The sequence below is a fragment of the Lissotriton vulgaris genome, chromosome 10 (genome assembly GCF_964263255.1).
Source record: "Lissotriton vulgaris chromosome 10, aLisVul1.2, whole genome shotgun sequence".
In the NCBI taxonomy this organism is placed as follows: Eukaryota; Metazoa; Chordata; class Amphibia; order Caudata; family Salamandridae; genus Lissotriton; species Lissotriton vulgaris.
In genome coordinates, this window is record NC_141698.1 from 62,778,430 (window position 1) to 62,804,286 (window position 25,857).

The following is a 25,857-nucleotide window of genomic DNA, read 5'->3' on the forward strand; positions in this document are numbered from 1 at the left end:
TTGCGTTCCTCGTGGCTAGAATAAACAATATTCACTTATTATTCTCCCAGACTAAGAAACTTGGCCGGGATGTGCTTTACCCATAATTGGGCTAACTGGAGTCACAAAGTTGTGATGAGACCATGCACTGATCTCTCGCTTGAAATCACTCAAAGAGCTAGTCTTGGTCAATTAAGAAGTTTCAAAAAGATCCAGAAGTGGCATAATCATATCCTCACTCCTTTGGTCATGGTGCCAATGTTTCTAGATCGACTTAACCAACTCTCTCCAACATTAGTGGAAAAGTGGTCAGCAAAGTACATCACCTCTTTGATAGATTTAGGTGACATTTTTGCCCCTGCCCAGAGGCCCTAGTCCTGGAGAGGACTCGGCCCTCACACTGCTGGTCTATTGTCGAGCTTCCCCTGAATTGGCTGTAACAGAAAAAGAAAGGCATTCAGTATTTTCTCTTTGTAGTGAAAATTAGGCTGATTTGAAACTTTGTTAGTGCCTTTGAGGAGGCTATGACTGCACCATTTCCTCACCTTTCCTTCTGAAGGCATCCCCTTTTCCTAATCTAATCAAAAAGAGGAGTGGATTCAACTGCGAGGACTTCGCTGAAATTGAGACCATGATCACGGACAGTGAATGGATGTAGGTATATGATATTTGTATACAGTGCACATAGCCTATAGGTAACGGAGCGCTGTACAGGGTCGAAAGTAATCAACAAATGTTAGGAGAGGTAGCTGTTTTATGAACTGTTAATGCATTGTGATTTAGTGTTCTTTAAGGAGGTGTATATTTAAGCCTTTCCTAAATTGAAGCGGCATCAGGGCAGTCCTAATGGATATGAAGAAGCTGTTCCAGACACTAGGTGCTGAGATGAAAATGGCCTGCTGCCTTGGTTTTTTTCTTTCTTTTTTTGCACTTCTTAGTATCCAGTCTAATGGTGTTCTGGCAACGGGTGTGTGCCCAGAAATGGTGAGCTTGTCTGATTGATACGTGGGGGCACAGGTCGTGATAGATCGGTAAATGATGCAGCTGGTTTTAAAGATGGTACTGGTGGCATGGGTAGCCAAAGGAGTTCCATCAGGATGGGAGTGATGTGATCATATTTTGTCAAGCCCTGGATGAGACGAGCTGCCGTGAGTAGGATGCTCTTATGGGATGCCAGTGTGGAGCATGGAGGCCATGGACCAGGGTGTTACCACCATTAAGTTGCAAGAATTTGAAGGCATGAACAGCAGTTCTGAAGTCACTTTCTGTAAGCAATTGTTTCACTCTCTAAGCTGGAGGGCTGATACTAGGATGGCTTTGTGTTTTTTGGAAGTGTGTTCTCTGAGGGTGACGTCCAATGTGAATTCAAATGATTTGACGTTAGTAAAAGTTGGGGAATAAAATAAAAAAATAGAAATTACCTGCCACTCTGCTTTTGCTGACACTGCGAGCCTCATTGTTGCTCATCTCTTCGAGCCTGGAAGTGGATGGGCCTCAAAGCACAGACTTCCCACATAATCCAGACCCTGCTCTCCAGCATGGGAGCAGCACCAGGATTGATCGGGAACAGTCTTGTTTGCCGCTAAGACAGTGCCTGGGAGCCTATGGCTTTTCTCCAACCTGGCTGTGCAACACACTTGGTTGGAGAAACGGAAGTCTGCATGTCTGTTTGGCCAGCCTACGAAAGCAGGCCAAACTGATGCGCATTCATAAGAGCTCACTACTCCTCCTCCCTGCCATGCCTGGCCCGCCCTGCCCTACTCTATATTCATTGCCCTGCGCAGACAGCGATAAATAAAATAATAACATTGTGTTATAATCATTTTATTTATCATCTGCTGGCTCTGGGCAACGCTCCACCATTACGGAGGAGCCACCCCTGGTTCTTCCAATGAATGGTAGGTGATTGATGGGAAGGTGGTTAGTGGGATGATCTGGGTCTAGTGTAGGATTCTTTAGGAGTGGGAGGGACTTGCCTACTTTGAAATTTTCTGGGCATATGCCTTGAACAGTAACCATGCTGTTCAGCGGTAAAAGAGCTTTTGTGAAAGGCGGGGGTAAGGCATCATAATCGTTAGAAGTAGCACTGAAGGTGCTTAGTATTTTGGCAAAATCTGCAAGGGATAGGGCTTTGAAAGATAACATCTGCGGAATGCTACAGAAAGGGTTGGATTCGGTGTAACAGGGGAGCAGCCTTAATGTTGATTTGCTGTGATATCGAGTGTTGGTGGCGCGAGCTATTAATGGAGGAAGATTCGATTTCTGTTGCTCCCTATGCATTGGAGTATCTCAATTCTTGGAAAGACTCCAAACATTCAAAATGCCATCAACTGAGTACTAGGAATCACTAGAGCATATCAGCCTTATTTTGCATAAAGTGCACTAGCTCCTGACTGCTGATTGGATGACATTGTCCGTTTTGGTAGTGCTGTATAAAGATATCCATCACACATGCACTAACACTTCAGCTCTAGGGCGAACACCATATGTTCCACAAAGGAGCATCAGATCACATGATCAAGTCCCCTGCAACGTTTGGAAGTAATTGTTGGGTAGTAAATTGCTCCATGCTCTTGGCAGGATTATCTTCCTATAGGGAGAAGGACAGGCATATGCACAGAGAAGTTTAGGGAAAGTTTAAAAACTTTTATGATCTAATTTTGCCTCAGCAATGCCAGGATCTTAACTGGTCCTGGAAACTTGCAGGGTTAGGCACTTAATTACAAATTGACTTGATTTACTTGACTAGCCATAGCCAACCAATCTTTGACTGGCACTCCAAAAGCTATCCTTTCTGGCAACATTACCTTCCTCGTACAGTGATCTTCAGTTTGCACAACAGCACTAATCTATGCTCCAAAATAATCAGAAACGTTAAATTATGTGTATAACCCACCGTATAGCTCACAAAAAAGCACCTCTATATCTCCAGGACCTGCTTCCTGTCTATCGCCCCGCACGTCCCCTGAGGTCGATGGGCAGCATGCTCTTAGTGGCGCCTCGGATACATAGAGCTAGGATGGGAGGTCGTTCCTTTAGACACCATGCCAGTAATGATTGGAATAACTTACCCATCGATTTGAGGATGGAGCTGTCTGAAACCAGGTTCAGACAGAGACTGAAAACCCACCTTTTCCCCAAGCTAACTTCAGTATAGGAGGCCTGACACTTCTTCTGTGTTCCAGCTGATGAGATGCAGATAGGGCTGTCAGCGCGGGGACGCACTGTTCTCTGTGCAACCATGCGCTTAATAAATGTCATTAACTAACTAACTAACTAACTAACTGACTGAAGTAGAAAGAGTTTCGCTGTACAACCAGGGACAAAACAAAGCACAAGTTTGCCACCATAGTCACTCCAAAGATGGCGGGCTCTCCAGTTTCATCGGATTTCAAAGATGATAGGCCATGAAATTAATAATATTATTTCTCAGCTCAAGAAAAGTTTAAGAAAGAGAACCCTGATCACATATATGGCCATGCAGGACCATGGCCCGTCCCATAGGCACGCCTATGACTTCCGAATTCCCTATGACGTTTTCCTTGCAGTAATGTTAGTACACTGTTTGTCGAGGATATTACATGCAGTACATCCCATTATCATTCAGTCACCAAATGCAGCACTCATCAAATAACCCAAAGGCTCAATTGCTACAACAAACATCACAGATGAGAATAGGCAGCCCTGTTCTACAAACCTATGTATCTGGAACATGCCACGGTAATGTCATTGCCTTTGACCAGTGCTTTGGGATTGTGAAGGAGCATCTGAAATACACATAGACCTGACAGCAAAAACACAAAACTCCAACTGGCAGAATCAAAACCCTTTCAGAGTAAAAGCTCTGAGTGGCAAGGTACCTTCTGTTTCAATCCAAAAAAACTGGTGTCTCCTAAGTTCACAACTCACTAGTCAGGAGAAAATATATAACTGAGAATGAGGACCAGAGGGGATAAGTCAAACCCTTAAAGACAGAGTCCAGTCCTGGCACAGGTTAGCAGAAGTTTGTGAACGCTGGTGTGACGGAAACATGGGGACATAAAATAAATGGCTGTCCCCATAGTAAAAGGTTTTATAAAGCCGCCTCCATTGAACTCCCAAGCACACAATCGGGGGGAAGAAGGGAAGCGGCAACAATTGTGACCGGTTAACAAGCTCTTCCTCTGTCGAGTAATCAAAAAACAGTCAGAAAATATATGTCAGTGGCACTGGCAACAGTATGCAATCCTGCTTTTTATCAGTTTTACTGTAGTCCTTTATTTCAATAGAATTAACATTACTTTAACAGCATTCTATTATCAAAAGGGACGTTTATTCCACTTTTGCAAACCTCACAATTCCAGTGTCGGTGCTGCTCCATGACATGGACGTTAATAAGGGAAGGCCAAGGTAGGAGCTGCTACTCTTAGCATGTTTTTCGGTACACCAGCCACTGCTCTACCACTGGTCTCAGGAACCATGAAGGTAACATCAGCAACTGGAAAAAAACAGTGCTGTCTCCATTCTAAAATGTACACTCCTTGCCGTATTCTCACATCAGCAAATAGAAGATAATGAGTTTCTAAGGCTGGTACAAGGAGTGACTCCTGTGGAGTAACTGGAGGTGGGGCGGTGGTGAGTCAAATGGTGCATGATGTAATTTCTACTACCCCAGACTTTTTGCGAAAGTGCTTCTATGTCCTGTAAAGGGAGAGGTTGGTTCATTAAACTCTTTGAGTTGCATTATGGAACTGCATACATGGCTAACACCCACCCTCTGCCTGTCATACCAGTACCAAAGCCCTACTCCATTACTCTTCCTGTTCCACGTGTGAGTCACTCCCCTCCAGGGTGTTTTCACAGGGAGTTTCTCTTCCAGGTTCCCCATGTGCCAGAAAACTCACATCTTTTCTGATTGTAGTTGGTTTTAATGATTACGCTACCTGCACTGCTATATAACAACACTCAAATAATGTCATGAACACTACATATAAGCACAGCTGTGGTTTTTTAACATTACAGAAGGCCTTCTGATAAGCATTTCGGCGTAGGCCAACCAGTGCTTTACGCGTAACAACAATAGCTTTGGCCCAGAATCTCCCTTCAAAGATCTGTTTGAGGTAGCACACAGTGTGTTTTGCACAGCATATATGCGAAAATCCCAGAAGACAAGGATCCATTGTTAAAAGATAACAATACAAAATGTATTGATATTACTCATGTAACCATATCAACTATCTAATTAATCCAGAATACAACATAGAGGGACAGTGACAAAAAAACTTTTAATTTGATAACTTGGCAACAATGGAGCATATAATTATGAACACTGCAGATTTGACCATCTGTGAGGAGGCACCCTATACACAAGGTAGATGGCCACAACAAGAGCAAGTATTTAGTGCATGTATTAACAAAGATTTTGTTGTACTTGGGCAGTTCATATCAGTATCTACTTGAAGTCCAATTCAAACAGGAGGATGTTTCCAATGCATTTTTTTTAAACTGAAACATCGGATTTGCCAGAAGAGGAACAGATCTGAATGGACTTACATGTAAACGTGCCCAGGAATAGGCCAAACATCATCTGCAAGAAACAAAAATGTAAAGGTGATATTAATAGAGCTGAAGAATACATGCATTATAAAGTACTGAAAAGAATCCGTGGAGTCAGAAGTAACCAAATGTGATATTGCATTTCCTGGTCCATCAGTCTTGGGTAACTTCAACTGCTACCTTCTACGGCCCCTGCATCCCAAAAAATTCAGCAGTGGGTATCATCAGATCGCATTCAGGGAATATAAGTAGGATGAAACAGAGACCGATGTGGAGAAGTGTGGCTCAATGAATAGAGCGGCAGACCCTGATGCAGAGGTCTATCCCGGGACCAGGGTTCAATTCCCCGCCTCTGCGGGTCTTGGGCTCAAAATTCCACGGACCTGATAATTCTCGCCTCAGTGCCTATTCCTATCATGGAGTCCCACTCTGCAACTCTGAGCAATAGCTTGCTTAATCTCCACAACGGCCCCCACAACGCTAAGGATGCCTGGCCTCCACCTTGGGGGTGCCCAAGAGTGGACGCCTCACAGGGAAAGCCAGGATGGGTTCCACAGCGGTATTGGTACAAGCGCCTTGAGACTACGGCTTTGTCTGACATGAGTTTGGTACTGCTGGCTTGACCTCAGTGTTAGATCAGAGAGTTCTGATGGCAGTTAGGATTTCAGATCAACAGCTGCCCTAACCACCGGAATAGTTTGTATAAACTAAGAAGACAAGGTTTCTTGCAAACCCAGTTCTCCATTGTTAGACCTGTCAGCCTTAGGATGGTTCCCCCCCAAACATTTTGCCTTCATCCTTCCTATTTTGCTGGCCTTAGGACTCTGCACACTTTCCCACTGCAAACCAGTATTAGAATACTTGTCCTCTCTCGACTAAACTTGGTGGAATTAGCTTATACCCAACTGGCTCATTTAATTTACTTTCAAGTCCCTAATAGAGCGGTGCCACATGTACCCAGGGCCTGCAAATTAAATGCTACTAGTGGGCCTGCATTGCAGTTAACAAGGGATCCCGAATATCACCGGGGACCTTGGGTAAGTACAAGTAAAAGAAACACTAGTTCTACGGTTGAAAATAATACAATCAATACAAATGAACCAAGTGTTTTTTTGGGTAAAATTATTAATATACTCATATATAAAGAATGTTTATAAAAAAAAGCTTTTAGTTTGTGACGCCGCAGTAGGTGTCTAGTGGGAAAGGTGCTTGGTGCATCTATCAAAGTGATACACATGTGAATACATTTTGTGATCAAAGTTGTGTATCTACAAAGCAAGAACAACACGTCCCATTTCATTTATATATAATATAATCTATCTAGGGTCTGTAGAGGTAGTGGGGGGTGGGGGGGAACTATCATATGATAAAGAGGTGCCCCAAACGTCGGTTTCTTTGATGGTCTTTTGTATGTGTGTGTGTACACACACACATATATTTATATATACATACATATATATATATATACACACATATATATTTATATGTGTGTGTGTGCGTTTGTGTATGTATTTCAATGAAAAAACAAAGTTTAAAGGGACATTATAGTTATGTCAAAACCTCAGTTAAAACATACCGTTTTAAATGTCCCAAACCACTGAAATTCACCAGTTATAGATATCTTTACATGTATACTATAATTCTATTTGAATAGAAAGTAACTTATTAAACTGAAGTGAATTTTTGACATTCAACCAACACTGAACCCTCCCCAACCCCACTGCCGTACATCAGTTTAATAGGCAATCAAATAAGACCATGTTAGAAGCTTGTCTCCAATTCAAAGGTTCATCCAGCATAGTGTACTCCAAAGAGTGCCCAAATATTAAAATTAGCAGTCCTCTTATTCTGCTCATAAGTTTAAACCAATAGCAGCAAACTCCAACTTAGTACTCCCTCCAATCACAATTCACAAAAGAATGGCAGTTACTTGCTACCTAAATTACTTTTCTATCTAACTAGCAGCAACCAATCTCGAAGCTAGGACTATAGAAGCTTTTTTTCCCTCGTCACACTTCACACTCTTCCATAACACTTCTCATTCTGCTGAAAACGCCTCGGTGTTGTACTAGGATATCAGCATCATGGTTCACATAGGGATTGTGTGCCCCTGGTTTGTCTTTTGGGCTTGTGAGTATGCCAAACCTTGCGTCAGCGACAAAGATCTAGTGTTTTCCTAAGTGGAAATTACTTATATTGGCCACAAAGCGATAACATGGCATAAACTACCGACTATGGTAGAAATCATTTCAAATTGTCAACACGTTGATGTCATGTCTGTACACTGATTTGGCACAATTACAAGGTTACCCCTATCGATTCAAATTAAGGAAACCATGGGAGAGTTGATGAATCTTCTCCTCCGCACTGCCTATGTCTATTCCAAACTATGGCAAAGGCAAAAGTGTCAGTGGCCCAATCAATTCTGTCCAAAAACTTAGAAATGTCGGAAGCATGTCAAAAAAGTAATTTTGGCGTTTCTCTAATACTAAGGCATGGGCTCCATATACCATAATAACATCCACTTTGACATGCCTGTTATCTTCAGAAGCGATAGAGTGCATTTCACAGCAGCAGGGAACAGCATCTTCCTAAGCAACATAAAGGAATGTATGCAGTTCTACCTGAAGCTCCTTTCTAGGTACCGCGGGAATTACTTTTCACAGTTTGGGGGCAGGGCATAACCTACCAGTGGGCCCTGTACCCAACAACCCTACGCCCAACCCTCCCAAAGCCAGCCAATCCTCCAGTGTGCAACACCCCTGCGGGTGACAATCCCCCTTTTGCCCCAAGTCTTTGGCTGTTCGCTGTGGGGTGTTGACTGAGAGCTTGGATTCTGGCAAGCGCAGCTGGAGGTTGGCTGCAGGGCCAAGCACCCGGCCAGGCCCTTAGCTACAACCCCACCCCATGGGTGGCCAAACACATACTGTGCATGATCTTTGCCTGTGTGCAGGAGGAGGCTGGCTGCAGGGCCTTGGCCCCTCACCAGTCACTGTGTCCAACCCCCCCTACAAATGGCTGTGTACAGACTTTGGCCATGCGCAGCAGGGGGTTGCAACAGGACGTGCACACAGCCCCCTCTGTGGACAGCCAACTACCTGCTGCACAAGGCCTGCCAGTCAATCTTCACACCCATGATACTGCAGCACCTTGCAGGCTTTTCCATGGGGGGAGAAGGTTGAGCAGTGGCACCCACAGGAGTACCGCACTACCACACAGGAAGGCTGTGCTGGGTCCTATGGGAATACCAGATACCGCAACATGACTTATTTTAATTTTGGGTCTTAGGGGGTCCCGCCGATCCCCCACACAAGTGATAAGGGACTGGGGGTGCCTAATCTACCCTTCCATACATTTTTTGCTTAATATTCCTAGGAGATGGGGATACAGTCTGGTAATGCTGGACACAACATTTTATTTTTGGTTGGGCCAGCCTATCAGATGGCTCGCTACCACAAGAACAGGAAAAGGCTGATGGCAGTAAAAGCTTCCTCAACCAATAAGAGGGCCCTATTTTTTAAGTTTTTGGTACAGCCAGATTTTCACAGGATGAACAGTCTAAATATAGATGAATTTTGAACCCCTTCAAGCCAGACCCAAGCACCTCTTTAAAAGCACATTACTTGAAAACAGCTGAATGGATTTACACCAAATCACAAAAAACACGCTTTCTGAGCGAAGTTCTAACATTTTGCCTAATTTCGTGTACTTCCATGCAACCATTTTTTCTGTATTGGAATTTTTCCTATGAGAATTAACATGGGAAATTAATGTTTTGGGGGCCTTGCCCACTTGACTGATCGGCACAAAACTTTCCTTGGAGGAGCCGAGGTGGATGAACTTCTTTTTGGAAAGTATCATGCTAATTTGACAAACGACGAAAAGTTATTAGCAAAAGAAGAAAACATCTTCCGATGGAAACACCGACCTAACTATAACTACAGAGTGCTATCTGCCTCTTTGTAATAGTTAAAAAATATAGGGATATAGGTATATATAGATATATAAAATGTTCCAGGGACCCTACAGGCAGGGGGGAAATTATTCTAACATTTATGACTGTCAATCAAGATCCTACAATGCAGAATCTGCAATACACTCCATGGATTCGCAGAGTGAGCCGACTTATCTCCCCATGAAGGATGGAGGTTAAAGTACTGCACAAATCTTCCTTCCCACGTTAACCACTTGATGGCTTTCCATATCTGGAAAACTTGAGGATGAATGTCAAGAAGGGTTCCATTTACTGTACAATCAGGAGAAAGATCCTGAGACATAAAAAAATGCATCAGATTCAAGAGCTCTGCATTTCCTTTCCTGCTTTCGTCTGCTATGTGTTCTGGAGACAAGAGCCAGGGAGTCTATGGTAGGCTCTAGAACACCAATAGAACTAAAGACCAAGGTGAATTTTGGGAATGCAGGCTTTTAACCATTACCCGTTCCTAATGGGATGGAGACGTACTAGAAATATTTACTCAGGCACCCAACTGCATCAATAACTCTGAAGATAATCAGGTTCCCAAAGTGAAGAGTCTTTGTAAACTTGTAAACTTGGGGATTTATAGAGCGCAGTTGTTGCCCGAAGGCGTCCAAGCGCTAGGATAATCGTGACCTACAGAGAGCAGGGAAGGGGAAAAAAAGACAACGGTTTAGCAGGCAGATGTGAAAAGGTGGGTCTTCAGTTGCTTGCGAAACGTAGTAAGGTTCTGGGTGGCTCTAAGATGAAGTGGTAGAGCATTCCAGGCCTTAGCTGCGTTGTACATGAACGTCCTTCCGCCGGTTCTAGATCTTTTTATTCTTGGGACTACTGCTAAGAGAGTCTGGCTGGAACGAAGACTACGATTTGGGATGTAATGAGTGATCAAATCACGGGTAATGATAGGTCCCATGTCCCAGAAAGCTTGATGGGCTATACATAGCGCTTTGAACAGAACCCTCTGCCGGATCGGTAGCCAATGGAGGCTAGTCAGTCCGGTCCTTACTGAGTGTCTGTGCGGGATTTTAAGTAGAAGGCGAGCTGCACTGTTCTGTACAGTTTGCAGCCTCCGAAGGGTGTATTCTGGTGCACCCAGATAAAGAGCGTGTTAAAATCAAGACGGGAGTGAATGAGCCCTTGAATGGCAGCCTGTTTGGCTTCCAGGGGGAGGGGAGGGAAGATTTTATTTAGCACTCTCAGAATGCCAAAACATGTGGCTGACAGTTTTGTGGCTTGGACATTGAAGGATAGTGAGCTGTCCAGCCATACCCCAAGACTTTTGATGGTGTTTTTTGGGGTTGGAGGCGGTCCTAGGCATGGGGGCCATAGGGAGGGGGGAAGTGCCGGCTCTGAAGGTCCTAGGAGCATCAGCTCAGTTTTATCTCCGTTCAATTTCAGGGATGATGACGACATCCAGTTCCTCACTTCCTCCAGGCATTCTCTGAGCCCGCCTGGCGCAGTTCGAGATGCCTCCTGCGCCAGTGAGACCACCAGCTGCGTGTCGTCCGCGTATGAGATGATTTTAACTCCAAATGGGCGGACGACACTGGCCAGTGGTCTCATATATAGGTTGAATAAAGCAGGGTTCAGAGAGGAGCCCTGAGGAACTCCACAATTTAGAGGTCTACTGGAGGAAACTGAGTCGCCATCAAAAACTCTGAAAGATCTGTTCCCCAGAAAGGATTCAAACCATGCCCAAGCTTTATCTTTAATCCCCACACAGGACATGCGGCTAAGTAGGGTGTCATGACACACTGTGTCGAAGGCCGCGCTTAGATCAAGGAGGATCACTGCCACTGATCCTCCCTGATCCAAGATTTTTCTCGCTTCCTCTACAACCATGAGGAGGGCGGTCTCTGTCCCGTGCTTAGGTCTGAAACCCGTCTGAGTGGGATCCAGTATGTGGTGGTCCTCGAGATAGTTCACTAACTGTTGGTTCACATATTTCTCCAAAACCTTGCTCAACCAAGGGAGCAGAGAAATAGGGCGGTAGTTAGCCAGATCAGACGGGTCCAGATTGGGTTTCTTGATCAGTGACCTAACCATGGCCTGTTTCCATACGGGTGGGACGGTACCGGAGGAGATGGAAGAGTTTAATACCTCTCTGATGACGGGCAGGATGGTATGGGATGCTGCCATTAGGATGTCAGGAGGGGCAGGGTCGGCCGGAGAACCTGATTTGACACTGAGGGCTAGTGATTCTAAAGTAGGGAGGTCTAGTGGGGGAAAATGAGTTAAGCTGTAAGGAGTGGGGGAATGTGGCAGGCTGGGGAGGTTATTAGATTGAGTAGACAGGTCGGTGTTTGGGGGAGAAAAAGTTGAATACATTTTGTTGATTTTCTGGTGGAAGAATTCGGCAATGTCATTACATTGGGTGACAGATTTCTCGACATGCACCACAGGGGATGGGTTCGTTAGCTTTTTAATGATCTGGAAGATCTCTTTGGGTTTAGATCTAGCAATCAGGATTTTTTCGGCGAAATACGTAGACTGAGCTGATTTTATTTGAGTTTTGTACTCGTTGATGGTTTCACGGTACCGGGTTTTGTTATCCGCCGATTTGTCTAAGCGCCAGCGTCTTTCCGCCCTTCTACAGAGACGCTTTTTTTCTCTGAGGGATTGGGTGTACCAAGGGGCGTTTTTTTGAGGCCGCTTCAGTACAGTCTTGCTCATTGGGAGAGTAGAGTCAAGAGTGTGGGAGATCCAATTAGCATATTCCTGGTTTGCTAGGGCGGGATCATCCGGAATTTCTGGTTGTCAGCTAGCCAGTTTAGTGCACCACTTATCAACCTCAAGGCGCGTCCAGGCTCGCCTGAGTTTGGTAGTGGGAGCCGGAGGAGAGAATTTAGGTGTGGTCCATTTGAAGGGGATTAAAAAGTGGTCATTCCAGGGTAGGGTAATGCCTGGGTCCACTGTGATCTCAGAGCAATTTGAAAAGATTGGATCTAGTAAATGGCCTTTTTCGTGAGTGGGGGAGGAAACACGTTGAGTGAGTTGTAGGGCTGCTAGGTCATCTGATAGGATAGCAGCTGAAAGGTCCGATGGGGAGTCAAAATGAAGATTCAAGTCACCCAACACGGTAAAGCTAGAGGAGGTGCTGACTCTACTGGCCACATTCGATGGCAGAGATAGAAGAAATTGCTTCGGGAGGCCGGGTGGGAGATAAATAAGGGTGCCTGAGAAGCAGATGTTTGGAGAAAGGTTGATGTTGAAACCCATGTTCTCGCAGTCCGAGATGGTCTCGGGAGAGAGTCGACAATGATATTGCTCCTTATGGATGATAGCAAGGCCTCCACCTCTCCCTTTTGGCCGGTCTTGCCGTGTTATTTGATAGCCGGTGGGGAGCGCCTCTACTATCGCCGGGTTGGACTCACTGGTAAGCCACGTTTCCGTAAGGAACAATAAATCCGGGGTGTGCTCTTCTATCAGTAAGGCCATTTCGGCACTATGCTTAGGCAGCAAGCGGCAGTTAAGTAGGAGCATTTGGAATTCCTGTGTGGTTGTTGTGCGCGAGTTAGGTTTGAGAGGCGCAGAACAGGTAGGACAGGTTGAGGGAAGGTCCATGGCTTGGAGGGAATGCCGAGGGCATAAGTTGACAGGAGGCCTTAACTTATAGAGGGTTGCTAGCGTACAACATATGTGTGCTGATGGCTGGGGGGCAGGGGGGTGGCCCAAGGCCCGGACTCGCCGCGGACGAGCACAGACTAGCTTGCCTTATGCGCGCCTTTGGCCCGCAATCATCGCGCCCGCTGCGCTTCCTATTCATACACATTCTTGTAGTCTGAGATTCCTAGGGGGGCGTGGCCTCGGAGTGGGCGTGTCCTGCTCCGGGCGGGGTGAATGGGGTTTCCAAGAAGGTGTGATTGTAGCCTTCCCAGCGCTCGTTTTGCCGCAGGGACAGGTGCCAGCACACAGCAATCGTGTGTAGGCAGCAGGGGGAAAGTGCAGATAAAATTCAATTTTTTCAGTTTTAAAAGCGAACGAGTGAACACAAAATACAAGTCTCCCGGCTGTGCCTCAGGAGGAAATACAATTACCCTTGAATGAAGAGAACATGGAAAATAAATATTGTCTTGCATTTCCATGTCCGCTGTGCACCTTTTAACTGCTGACAAATGTGTACAAGGTATTGGAGAAGTGTGTCTTGGAAATGGCGGAGCCAAAGACTTTCTGAGCTTTACCTTCTCTTTTCCTGAGATCATCTCATATCTGTTAAACAAGGTCTGGGATGACAACCTGGATCACATGGAGCATCAGCAAGCAACTACCTAAGGCCTGCTGGTATCAGTGCAAGAGAATATCCTGTTCTTGAGGGTGCTCAGCATCATTAGTCGATTCTTCCACATTCTCTGGATGGTAGGAGGGACCTTGAGAACTAGTAGTCTGGCTGTGACAAATATCTCAATGTCAAAACTGCCACACTGCTGAGTGTTACTTACTTACCTGTAACTGCCATTATCCAGTATTGGTATCTTTCATAGATTCAAATGCTTGAATCATTCCCTGTTGTTGAAGTGGAAGTCCCACGGTACTAAAAATAAAGCAGCATGAAAAAGTTTCATAGGCTTTCATGGCATTAGGCCATCAATTTAATAGCCTATCTATCTCCTTTTTAAAAAAGAACCAAACTTTAGATACAACCATTCAGTAGTTCGCACCCTCCCGAACCTTCCCTAAGAGAGGCTGAATCCCTCAGATTATCCAGCACAAGTGTGGATAGGTAATACTGAAGTATAGGGGGAGGCTCTCATGGGAGGAGGATGGGTTGCATGTGAATCTATGAAAGATACCAATACTGGATAACTGCAGTTACAGGTAAGTTTCGTATTTCTTATCCAGCATTGGGGTATCTTTCATAGATTCAGATGTTTGAATCAGAATAGCAAGCAGTATCAAGGCAACTGTAAGTACCCTTAGCAGATGGTGGGTAACATTAATATCACATGAAAATATCAATACAAACGCATATCTCTTATGAATATACTAATGTATGTAAAATGTATAGATACACAGAATTAACATTCCTATTAATAGTATTGAATAAGTTCCTTTTTTTTTTAAATAGTCAATCAGTAAGATAACATTTGAAACACAGGACATTTTTAAACATAAATAAACTCCTCCATTGAAAGAGGCTCACCTTATTAGAATAAATGGCGTAACACCGCCTGTCCTACGGCTGCATCACCACGCTATGCTGATTCCAGGCAGTAATGATGCATGAACGTGTGGGTGCTTTTACATGTTGCAGCTCTGCAATTTGTTCCAGTGGAATGCCTGCGAACATAGCAGCCGAGATGGAGACTGCTCTTGTAGAATGCGCTCTAACTTCCTTGCCAAAGGTTTGCCTGCTTTGTCGTGGCAAAATTGTATTGTAGCTGCGATCCATCTGGCAATGGGCGGCTTAGTAACTGTAGTGCCTCGACGTACTTGCCATAAGCTATGAAAAGTTGGTCAATCCTGCGGCTATTCTTAGTCCTATGCAGGTAGAATTTAAGACATTACCTAATTTCTAGAGTATGCAGAGTCTGTTCTAATGGAGCGGCCTAATTGGGAAAGAAAGTTCTGAAAATAACAGGTTTGTTTAGGTGGAATTGTGACGAAACCTTAGGGATGAATTTAGGACTCGCTCTGAGGACCAGAAAGTCATTTGCGAAATGTAGAAAAGGTTGCTTGATAGTAAATGCCTGTAGAACAAGTTATTTACCTTTGGTAACGATATATCTGTAAGAAACAGTAGTTAGTATTAGATTCCTTACCTTAGAATATCCCCAGGCGTCAGACTGGATCCGGAAATTTTTGCCTAGCAGCACCCTTGCGCATCGGTAGGTGTCGTCCGCGGCTCCGCGTCCGTCGCCGGCGTCGTGGGTGCCGTGATGACGTCGACGGAGTACTTAGACGCCGCCTCCGCTCGCTGACGTCAGTTCTTAGACACAGATTTTCTGTGCCAGAAACGCAGAGCCATGTTAAAAACGAACACTGGTGCCATTGAAACTAGGGCCCTGAAAGGGGATAACCTTAACCCTAGATATCATGTTCGCAGAACGGGGAGGATGGGTGGGGCGGTAAGGAATCTACTACTAACTACTGTTTCTTACAGATATATCGTTACCGAAGGTAAGTAACTTGTTCATCTGAAAGAAACAGGTTAGTATTAGATTCCTTACCTTAGAATAGATACCCCAGCAATACCAACCCCGGTGGTGGGATTGTGAACCAATAATCACACCAGAAAGTCCTGGAGGACGGAACGGCCAAAGAAGCCATCCCTCCGGACTTGGCTGTCCAGGCAGTAGTGTCTTGCAAACGTGTGCAGCGATGCTCACGTAGCTGCCTGACAGATGTCCTGTAAGGGGACTCCCCGGCCGAGGGCAGTGGTAGCCGCCGTGGCCCGAGTGGAATGGGCCCTCAGCCCAACAGGAGGCTCCTTCTTCGCCAAGGAGTAACAAGCCTTGATACACAAGACGACCCACCGAGAGATGGTCCGCTTGTGTACCGCCCATCCCTTCTTACGGCCCACGTAACCAACAAAGAGTTGCTCATCCACCCGGAACTGGCGTGTGCTATCTAAATAGAACAAAAGCGCACGTTTTGGGTCCAGGCGGTGGAGCCTCGACAAACTTGCCATAAACTACGAAAAGTTGGTCAATCCTGCTGCTATTCTTAGTCCCATGCAGGTAGAATTTAAGACACTACCTAATTTCTAGAGTATGCAGAGTCTGTTCTAATGGAGCGGCCTGATTGGAAAAGAAAGTTCTGAGAATAACAGGTTTGTTTAGGTGGAATTGTGACGGAACCTTAGGGATGAATTTAGGACTCGCTCTGAGGACCAGAAAGTCATTAGTGAAATGTAGAAAAGGTTGCTTGATAGTAAATGCCTGTAGAACAAGTTACTTACCTTCGGCAAGCAAGCTTATGGCAAGTTCGTCGAGGCTCCACCGTCTGGACCCAAAACGTGCGCTTTCGTTCTATTTAGATCGCACACGCCAGTTCCGGGTGGAGGAGCAACTCTTTTGAGAGGTGCGGTGGCGGAAAGAAGGTGGGCAAGGGGATAGACTGTCCGATGTGGAAGGCCGTGACAACCTTGGGCAGGAAAAAGGGTCTAGTCCGCAACACAACCGTGTCCGGATGGACAGAAAGGAAAGGAGGTTTGGATGAAAGAGCCTGGAGCTCACTCACTCTCCTGGCAGAGGTGATGGCAACCAGGAAAGCAGTCTTCAGAGTAAGAAGGCGGAGAGGACAGTTGTGAAGTGGCTCAAAGGGAGCGCACATCAGATAGGTAAGAACAAGGTTCAAGTCCCATTGAGGCATCAGAAACGGAACAGGGGGAAACATGTGTGTGATGCCTTTCAGAAAACGAGTTACAATAGGAGACTTGAACAAAGATGGTTGATCAGGCAGCCTTAGAAAGGCTGAAAGGGCAGAAAGGTAGCCCTTGATAGTGCCCAGAGCAGAGCCCTGCTGGGCAAGAGACAGACGGAAGAGAAGAACCTCAGAAAGAGGGGCAAAGAGAGGATCCACAGCCTTTGCTGTGCACCATGCCACAAATCTGTTCCACCTGCAGGCGTATACCGACTTTGTGGAGTGACACCTGGCTGCCAGCATAACATTGCAGACTTGAGGAGGCAAGTCAAATGGCCTCAACTGTCGCCGCTCAATCTCCAAGCATGGACTGGTTCGGGTGGAGGACCGTCCCCTGCTGCTGCGACAGAAGGTCCTCCTGAAGAGGCAGATGAACCGGTGGATCGACTGACATACTGAGTAGCTCGGGATACCAGTACCTTCGAGCCCAGTCTGGAGCCTCAAGAATGACTTGGGCCCGGTCGCGTTTGATCTTCTTCAGCACTCTGGGCAGAAGTGGTATAGGCGGAAAGGCGTACAACAGACCGCAACTCCACTCGCGACGAAATGCGTCTCCGAGCGAGTGCCGCCTTGGAAATTCCAACGAGCAGAACTGATGACATTGCGCGTTCTCTTCGGTGGCGAATAGATCTAAACAAGGCTCTCCCCACTGCAGAAAGAGACCTTGCGCCACGTCCGAGTTCAGACGCCATTCGTGATCCATCATGCACCGGCGGCTGAGTTCGCCCGCCCTGGCGTTCAGAGAACCTGCCAGGTGTTGAACCACCAGGGTCACGCCGTGATGTTCCAGCCACTGCCAGAGGCGCAGAGCCTCCTGACAGAGGGTCCACGAACCCACCCCGCCCTGTTTGTTGCAGTACCACATGGCGGTGGTGTTGTCCGTGAACACCTGCACTACACTCCCCCGGACAGAGGGGAGGAATGTCTTCAGTGCTAGACGAATCGCCCGCAGCTCCAAAAGGTTGATATGAAGCCGGGACTCCGCCGGAGACCAGAGGCCTCTGATCTCCGCCTCTCCCATGTGGCCTCCCCAGCCCTGGAGGGACGCGTTCGTCACAACTACATGCTCTGGTTTGGGATGGGAGAGGGATCTGCCGCTGACCCAATTGCGGTCCATGAGACACCACTGCAGCTGTCTCGCAGTGCCCTCCGAGATCAGGACATGGTCGGACAGGCTGCCCTGATGCAGGGCCCACTGAAACTTCAGGTCCCACTGCAGAGCCCGCATCCGCCAACGGGAGTGATGCACCAGAAGGAAGCAGGAGACCATCAGCCCCAGAAGCCTTAGCGTCAACCTGACCGAGACTCGGGATAAAGGCTGAAAGATCGGAATCTGAGCCTGAATATCCCGAACCCGCTGTTCGGGAGGATAAACCCGAAAATGCGCAGAGTCGAGAACCGCTCCGATGAAGAGGAGCTTCTGGGAGGGGCACAGGTGTGACTTCGGCACATTGATGGAGAACCCCAGCTGGTGCAGGAGGTCTGCCGTCGTCTGGAGGTGGCTGACGACTGTCTGGGGAGAGCCCGCCTTCAACAACCAGTTGTCGAGGTAGGGGAAAACTGAAACCCCTAACCTGCGCAGATGAGCTGCGACCACCGCCATCACCTTCATGAACACCCGTGGGGCGCTGGTAAGGCCGAAGGGGAGCACGGTAAACTGAAAGTGCTCGTGGCTACCGTGAACTGCAGGTAGCGCTGGTGGGCCGGCAGGACGGGGATGTGGAAATAAGCGTCCTGCAAGTCCAACGCTACCATCTAGTCTCCTGGGTTCAGGGCAGCTAAGACCTGAGTCAGTATCATCATTTTGAACTTCTCCTTCCGGAGGAAGCGGTTGACGTTCCGTAGATCCAAGATAGGGCGTAGGCCCCCTTTGTCCTTCTTGGGTACCAGAAAGTAGTGGGAGTAGCAACCACACCCTACGTCTGGCCCAGGAACGCGCTCGATGGCCCCCTTGGCCAAGAGGGCCGTAACTTCCTCCTGCAGAAGTCGCAAGTGATCCCCCGACACGCAGTGGTATTGCGGTGGCATGGCTGGAGGGGTCGCCTCGAAGGGGAGGGAGTAGCCCCTTCGGACGATTTGCAGCACCCACCTGTGCATTGTGACAGTGCGCCAGTGGAGGGGGTGATGGCGAACCCTGCCCCCCACTGGCGTCACATGGGCCTGAAAGCACGGACTAGGAGGGTTTTGAGGCGGATGCTGCAGGGGTAGGTGTGGACTGACCTCGCCGTTGTCCCCGACCGACGCCACAGCGGTTTCCACGGCCGCCACCGCGTTGGAAATTAGTCTGCGGTGCGTGGCTGGCAGCACGTGTGGAGGCGCCCCTTCCATGGCCACAAAAGGAGCGAAAGGCACCCGTTTGCTGGCGCGGGGCCGAGAGGCCCAAGGACTTGGCCGTAGCCCTGGAGTCCTTAAAGCGCTCAAGCGCATGGTCTGCCTTGTCGCCAAAAAGGTGACGGCCATCAAACCGCATGTCCATGAGTGTATTCTGGACATCGGCCGAAAAGTTGGCGGACCTCAACCAGGCGTGGCGACGAATCGCCACTGTCGTTGCCATCGCCCTGCCCAGTGAGTCGGTGGTATCCAGCTCACACCGGATAGAATAATGTGCCGCATCTCGACCCTCCGCAAGGGTTTGGGCGAGTTTAGCCTTGACCTCCGCCAGGCATTCTGGCAGCACGTTCGCGACCGCAGTCCCAGACTCAGGGAGGAGAATACCTTTTTGCCGTATTGCTCGTACCTCTTGGATTCCCGATCGGGCGGAGCCGTCGGGAATACGGTCTGGGAGTTGGAGGCCTGGATGACCAGGCTCTCGGGGTGGGATGGGTGGACAGGAAACAAGGGTCGCCCGGGGCCGGGCGGTGGCGTCTGGCCACGTTCCTATCTACAGGCAGACCTGTAGCGGGCCTGGACCAAGTGCCCAAAAGAACGTCAAGCAAGGCATTAAACGGCAGCAGAGGCTCAGCCGAGCTTGACTGCGGTTTAAGGACCTCAGTGAAGAGGTTAGTCCTCACGGCCACGACGGGGAGCTCAAGGCCCAAGGCCCTGGCCGCCCGCGTCAACACCACACTGTAGGTTGCCCCCTCCTCCGTAGCCACGGGAGGGGGTGAGACAAAACCAGTGTCTGGCGAAGTGTCCAGACCACTGGCATCCCCAAGTTCACCTGTCCAGTCCTGCTGGGACTGACACTCACGTGTCAGAGGGTCCTCAGACCCCTCCCAATATTCCTCATTACCCATTTCCTGATAATCAGGGTTGTCAAAGAATGGGGCCGGTTCGTTGAAGTTGAACTCTCCAAGCGGCGTCAAGAGCTGCGCCCAGCGGCGCCGTTCCGACGCTGGAACCGGATCGAGGGAGGCATCGGGGACGGTGTCGCCCGAAGGCGGTGCCGGAGGTGAGACCCTAGGGACCGGCGCCTGTGAGGTCGTCAGGTCAACAGGCGACGACCCGGATCCGGAAGCGGATCCAGCGGGGCCCTGCGGCACCGGGCCCGAAGGCGTTGGCGGGGTCGGGGCCGAAGCACCCGCCAGCATCTGGGCTAAAGCACCGGACCAGCTAGGGCCCCCATACGGGTCCACTGGGCCCAAAGGCGCCGCGGAGCCCGTCGGAGGAGAGAGGGACCGCATGGCCATGAGGAAGCGCGCGATCTCCTCCGATGTCACTTGCTCCCCAGGGACCGGAGGGTATGGGGCAGGCTGCGATGCCTGCGACTCCGACGGAGCCGCGTGGGCGGTGTCACCCGAACTTCCGCCCGTGTCACGCGAGCGTCGGGGGTAGTCGGATGAGCGATGATGTCTATTCGACTTCTTGTGCTTACCTGACGACTTCGAGCCTGAAGAGTCATGGTGACTCCCGGAGCTATGATGGCTCCGACCCCGCGACGGTCCCTCGACCTCCGTCCGGACCGGGACCTCTCGCGGCGTGGGGCCGACTGCCTGAGCTCGAGCCACTTGCGGGACCGCTCCCGCCTAGCTTTCGATGTCAGGGCTCGGCAGTCGGGGCAGGCCTTGTCGTCGTGGTCGACGCCGAGACAGTGAAGGCACCGGCGTGAGGGTCGGTTACCGACATCAGTCGGTCGCAGTCCTCACAGGGTTTAAATCCTGGCATCCCTACCGGCACCATTCGGAGTCGAAGACTTCGAAAGGGATCATAAAAAAGTTTAGTCAAAAATCGACTAAGGTACCACTTTTTCCGGATCTGCGCTGCTGGCGCGGAAAAAAGAAGAATTGATGTCAGCACTCGGAGGCGGCGTCTAAGTACTCCGACGACGTCATCACGGCGCGCACGACGCCGACGATGGACGCGGAGCCGTGGACGACGCCTACCGACGCGCAGGGTACTGCTACGCAAAAATATTCCGGATTCAGTCTGACGCCTGGGGATATTCTAAGGTAAGGAATCTAATACTAACCTGTTTCTTTCAGATTTTCACTTTCTCTCCTGGTGGATATTAGAGCGAGGAGAAGAGCAACCTTATACATTAGAAATATGATGTCTGCCCTATAGATGGGGTGCTTCATTGGTTGTGATAGAACTACATTGAGATGGCACTCCGGAAGGGGAGCTCTCACTAGAGGAAAGGTTCGGAAGAGGGCTTTCATGAATTGCTTACGATTTTGGTGGAACAAAGGATGAGCATCTGTATTGAGATATGGTGGAGAGATGAACCTTCACTGATGAATAATCCAGGCCTCATTTAGCCAGGGAGAGTAGGTATGGTAGAATTTGCTCTGGAGTAGAGAGGTATGCATGCAAATTGTTTTAATGGCACCAATGACCGAATAGCCTCCATTTTCATCTGTATGTCTATTTGGTGCTTTTTGCTGGAAACCTGGCAAACATATCTTTACATTACTGCGTAATGTTCAGACCCCGAAACTCATTGAATTCAGGAGCCATGCATACAATTGAGGAGATGCTAGCTCCGGGTGACATATCTGGCCCCAGTTCATCATTAGTGCAGTTGGCGACAGTAGAAGGCTGATGGACTTGGCTTCTTAGAGGAGGAGAAGCTTTGAGAACCTTGCCTCCTGGTCCATCTGGGGCTATCAGAAGTAGAGAACAGCATTCCGCTTTCATTTTGGTGGGTACTTCTGGAATCAAAGGGATGGGGGGAAAATCATAGGCATATATCCCAGATCACTGCATTGAAAGGGTATTCCCCTGTGATCCTGGGAGAGGAAATCTGCTGGCGTAGAACCAGCATTTGTTATTGTTCTTCATTGCAAACATGTCCAACAGTTGTTTCCCCCTATCGTGAGAATACCTTGTCCAGTTGAACCCGGTTTAGCTCCCACTCATGGCAACTGTCCTTTGTCCTGCTGAGGGCATCTGCTATTGTGTTTTGAAACCCAGGGTCAAACTCGGCTTTCAAGGATATTCCATGCTCTGTTAACCAATTCCAACGCTCTAGTGCATCCTGAGATAAGAATTCCTGCTTGTTGATGTAGAACATGCCTGCGGTGTTGATCCAGCTATCCAAGGGAGGAAAGCCTGAAGGGAGAGGAATATGGACTTGAGTTCTAACCTGTTGATGTGCTTTAGTCATTGGGATTAGGACAATTTCCCTTGAATATCGAGGTCTTGCAAACAGTCTCCCCGACTCTCCATGGAGGCATCTGTGGTGATGATAAAGTCTGGAACCAAAGGTCGGAAAGAGAGGCCTTGTGAAAGATGAGAACCTTAGGCTTCACAATTTGAATGCCTCTCTCATGTGTGGAGTGATAGAGATCACATCTGCAAAGAATCCCCCTACTTGAATTCATTGCAGTTGAAGCTCCTCATGTGAAGATGAGCTAGAGAAACTATACAGTTACAGCATAACGGTTATGGCTTACGATTCGCCTGCACACTGTTAGTCCTAAGCAGTGCTCACTCTTCAGGTCAACCTTAAAAAAACAGATTTTAACAATATATGCAAGTACACAAGTTGTGGAGCACAATCCCTTGAAATATAAAAATCCAACCTCCTAGAGTTATACAATATTCAAGCATGTTTCATACATCTTTTATAGACACTTTTCTTATACATTAGACAGCCAAACCAATACTTTTTGTTTATAATGAAAATGTTCACGTCCTTGTTATTTCTTTTTTGTCTTTATTCAAACTTCTTCAAGTAGCTAGACAAGACAGGACGACAACATCCCCAAAGAAAAAAAAAACAGCTTATGCGTTTCATCTCTATTCCCACAGGACTTCTTCAGGGCAAAATTCCAAACTGAGGTGATCCAAACTTCAAAGACACAATAGCATTGATTCCTTCCTACAAGGCCTATGTCAGATACTCACATATTTTTACTATGATTTCCTCACATGTTAAAAACTGGTACAGCCATCTATTTTCTTCGCGTTCTCTTTTGAAATTTCCCTCCCACACTGCTTTCATTATATATCCATAAACAGTCAGACCTTGTATTAGACATTTTGGTCTCCGTCTGGCCTTAAATTTAAATGGCCCCTTAATGCGCTTTTGTGCTCTCAAGAAGGCGTACAGTGCCCCCTATTCCACACAGGGATGAGCCGTCTTCGGACCTCGGTGCTAGAGACCTTGGTTCCGTAAAGCGGCTGTGACTGGGACCAGACACTTGGTGAAGACTCCAGGAGTGGATTTCAGGCCGAAGGGAAGGATCCTGAACTGATAATGGGTACCAGCTACTGTGAATCTGAGGTACTTCCGGTTCTTGGGGTGGATAGGGACATGGAAATAGGTATCCTCCAAATCCAGGAATGTCATGGAGTATCCATTGTTCAGGCGCTGAAGGATATAGGTGTATGGGATCCAAAATGGATCTCCACTCCCCTGATTTCTTGCGTATCAGGAAAAGTCCTTTGTTGTTGGATCTAGAGAAAGAGGATGATTGGCCCTGCCCCTGTATATATTGAGGGCGATAAGATTGAGAGGCTGCAGTATATGTAGAATATCGTTGTTGCTGGAATTCTCCTCTGTAGGTGGAAGACGTCTGCCTCTTGCCCCGCGAAAGGGAACCTTGTGGAATTGCAGAGTCCCTAAGGATTTTGCATTTTCTGTGTCTTTTTTAATGTCTTGAAGCATGTTATCAATGGGATTCCCAAAGAGCGACTCCCCATCGGAGGGAAGATCCAAGATTTTGTTTTGGACCTCCGGATGAAACCATGTGGCTCGAAGCCAGCCTTAGCAACAAAGGACAGCAGCACCCGCTAGAAAGCGGAATGCAGTTGTTGCTATGTGCATTGCACAGTCAATTACTTCTGAAGAATCTTTTTAGCCTCCACTTTAGCCTCTTTTGGTAATTGATCCAGATAGGGGGAAAGGTCACACCACATCTGGCTATTGTAGCGACCAAGTATTGATAAGGTATTCGCCGCCCTGACCATCATGCTGGACATGGAGGAAAACCTCTTGCCATCGTTATCCAGGCGTCTGCCCTCTTTGTCTGGAGGGGTTGTGAGTGAAGCTGAAGGATTTTTGGACTTTCTTTGAGCCGTGTGGGAGATGACAGAGTCCGGTTTAGACTGACTGACCAGGCAGGCCGGACTATCCCCGGGGGCTTTATATTTCTTTTCAAGGTGAGGCAGCACGGGAAGCACCGTGGCTGGATTTTTCATCACCTTTAAGCCCTCGTTCCTGACATGAACAACAATAGGAATAGTCTGAACAGATTTTCTGTAAGACTCTTTGAAGTCGTAAAGGAAACATTCAGACTGCACCGTGGGCATGGGCAGCTCGAACTTCTTATCAGCCCTTTCCATCAAATTATGGAAACCCCCTATGTCTCCAGGGGTAGAATCCACTGGCGCTGTCGAGGGCGAAGCTGGATCAGGAATAATATAGTCATTCCACTCGTGTCAGGATCCGGAAGAGTGACGTCACCCTGGTCCTCATCAGAAGTATCATCCTGGATTTAGGGGACTATTGGTGGTGTACCTGGAGGCACGGGCAGTGGTAGTGGCAGTGGCAGTGGCTATTGAGGGGTAGAAGGTAGCACAGGTGGAACAGTTGTAACTGGTACCCCAACCGGACCCGAAGATTGAGTTAGGAATCTCCTTCTATAGTACGAAAGCATAAATTGTAAGTCTGTTAGTAGGGAGAAAGGCATAGAAATCATCTGTGGCTGGTAGACCTCTGGATAATCAAAGGGAGGATCATAGTGTTGCTCCTCAACATATTCTTTCTCCGAGTCTGTGTCCTAGCACTTAACGTGCAACTGAGATGGGCTATGCGCATACCCATATGACCCGTCATCATTAACAGAGCCTTCCTCTTCAAGGAGAAGTGCAGGTGGTAAAGGTGTCACCATTCTGGGAGAAGTCATCTCTGGTGTAATTTGGCGCTTCCTGATGGTTATAGCAATTTTCTCTCTTGTCTTGTCAATGAAGTCGTCGACGACGATGTAAGGGTCGTCGACGAAGACATGAAAGCCATTGATGGTACCGTTGTCGAGATCGTCGTCACCAATGCGGCTGATGCTGTTGTCGTAGTAGTCGTGGACGCTGTTGTCACCACAGCCGTCGTCATCCTTGCTGACGTCATAGTCGTCGACGCCACCGTCGACGCAGTTGCTACCACCGGCGTCAATGCCATTGATGCTGAACCATACAGCACAGGCAAAGGAGACGAAGAAATCACTGTAGACGAGCCCGCCGACAGTCAGAATGAAAGGCGACGAGGACTTAGACTGTACCTTTGAAGCCTTCGTCGACGGAGTCATAGACCGCGTCGTCGACGAGTGAATTTTCTTAATCGGCTTGCCCTCAGAAGAGGATGAGGGCTTTTTGAAGGCCTTTGGTGCCGGAGGAAATGACGGAGGAACAGAACTGGATTTCCTCTCAGATACCACTCCTGTTGAGAGTCCTTCACTCTCCTTTACACCTCGGTGAGGAGATTTGCTAGGGCTGCGCCCTTCGGACCTATGGGAGGTGTATTTCAAGGATTTACTGGGACGGTCTTTAGAAGGTGAAGGAGAAGACCTAACCCTCTTCTGAGACCTCCTAGAAGATGAAGCAGAGGAGGCCTCATCACTGTCACT

General features: G+C 48.0%; 1 protein-coding gene across 1 annotated transcript in view; it reads right to left on the reverse strand.

Annotated features, from left to right (window-relative positions):
* Positions 1–5,224: 5,224 nt before the first annotated feature.
* The window catches only part of LOC147684627 (testis-expressed protein 47-like), a 96,212-nt gene continuing 75,579 nt past the window's right edge, over positions 5,225–25,857 (reverse strand). The window contains exon 7 of the mRNA XM_086942374.1: positions 5,225–5,545. Within this exon, the coding sequence (XP_086798500.1) occupies positions 5,508–5,545 (38 nt within the window). The 3' untranslated portion in view covers positions 5,225–5,507. The remainder of the gene's footprint in view (positions 5,546–25,857) is intronic.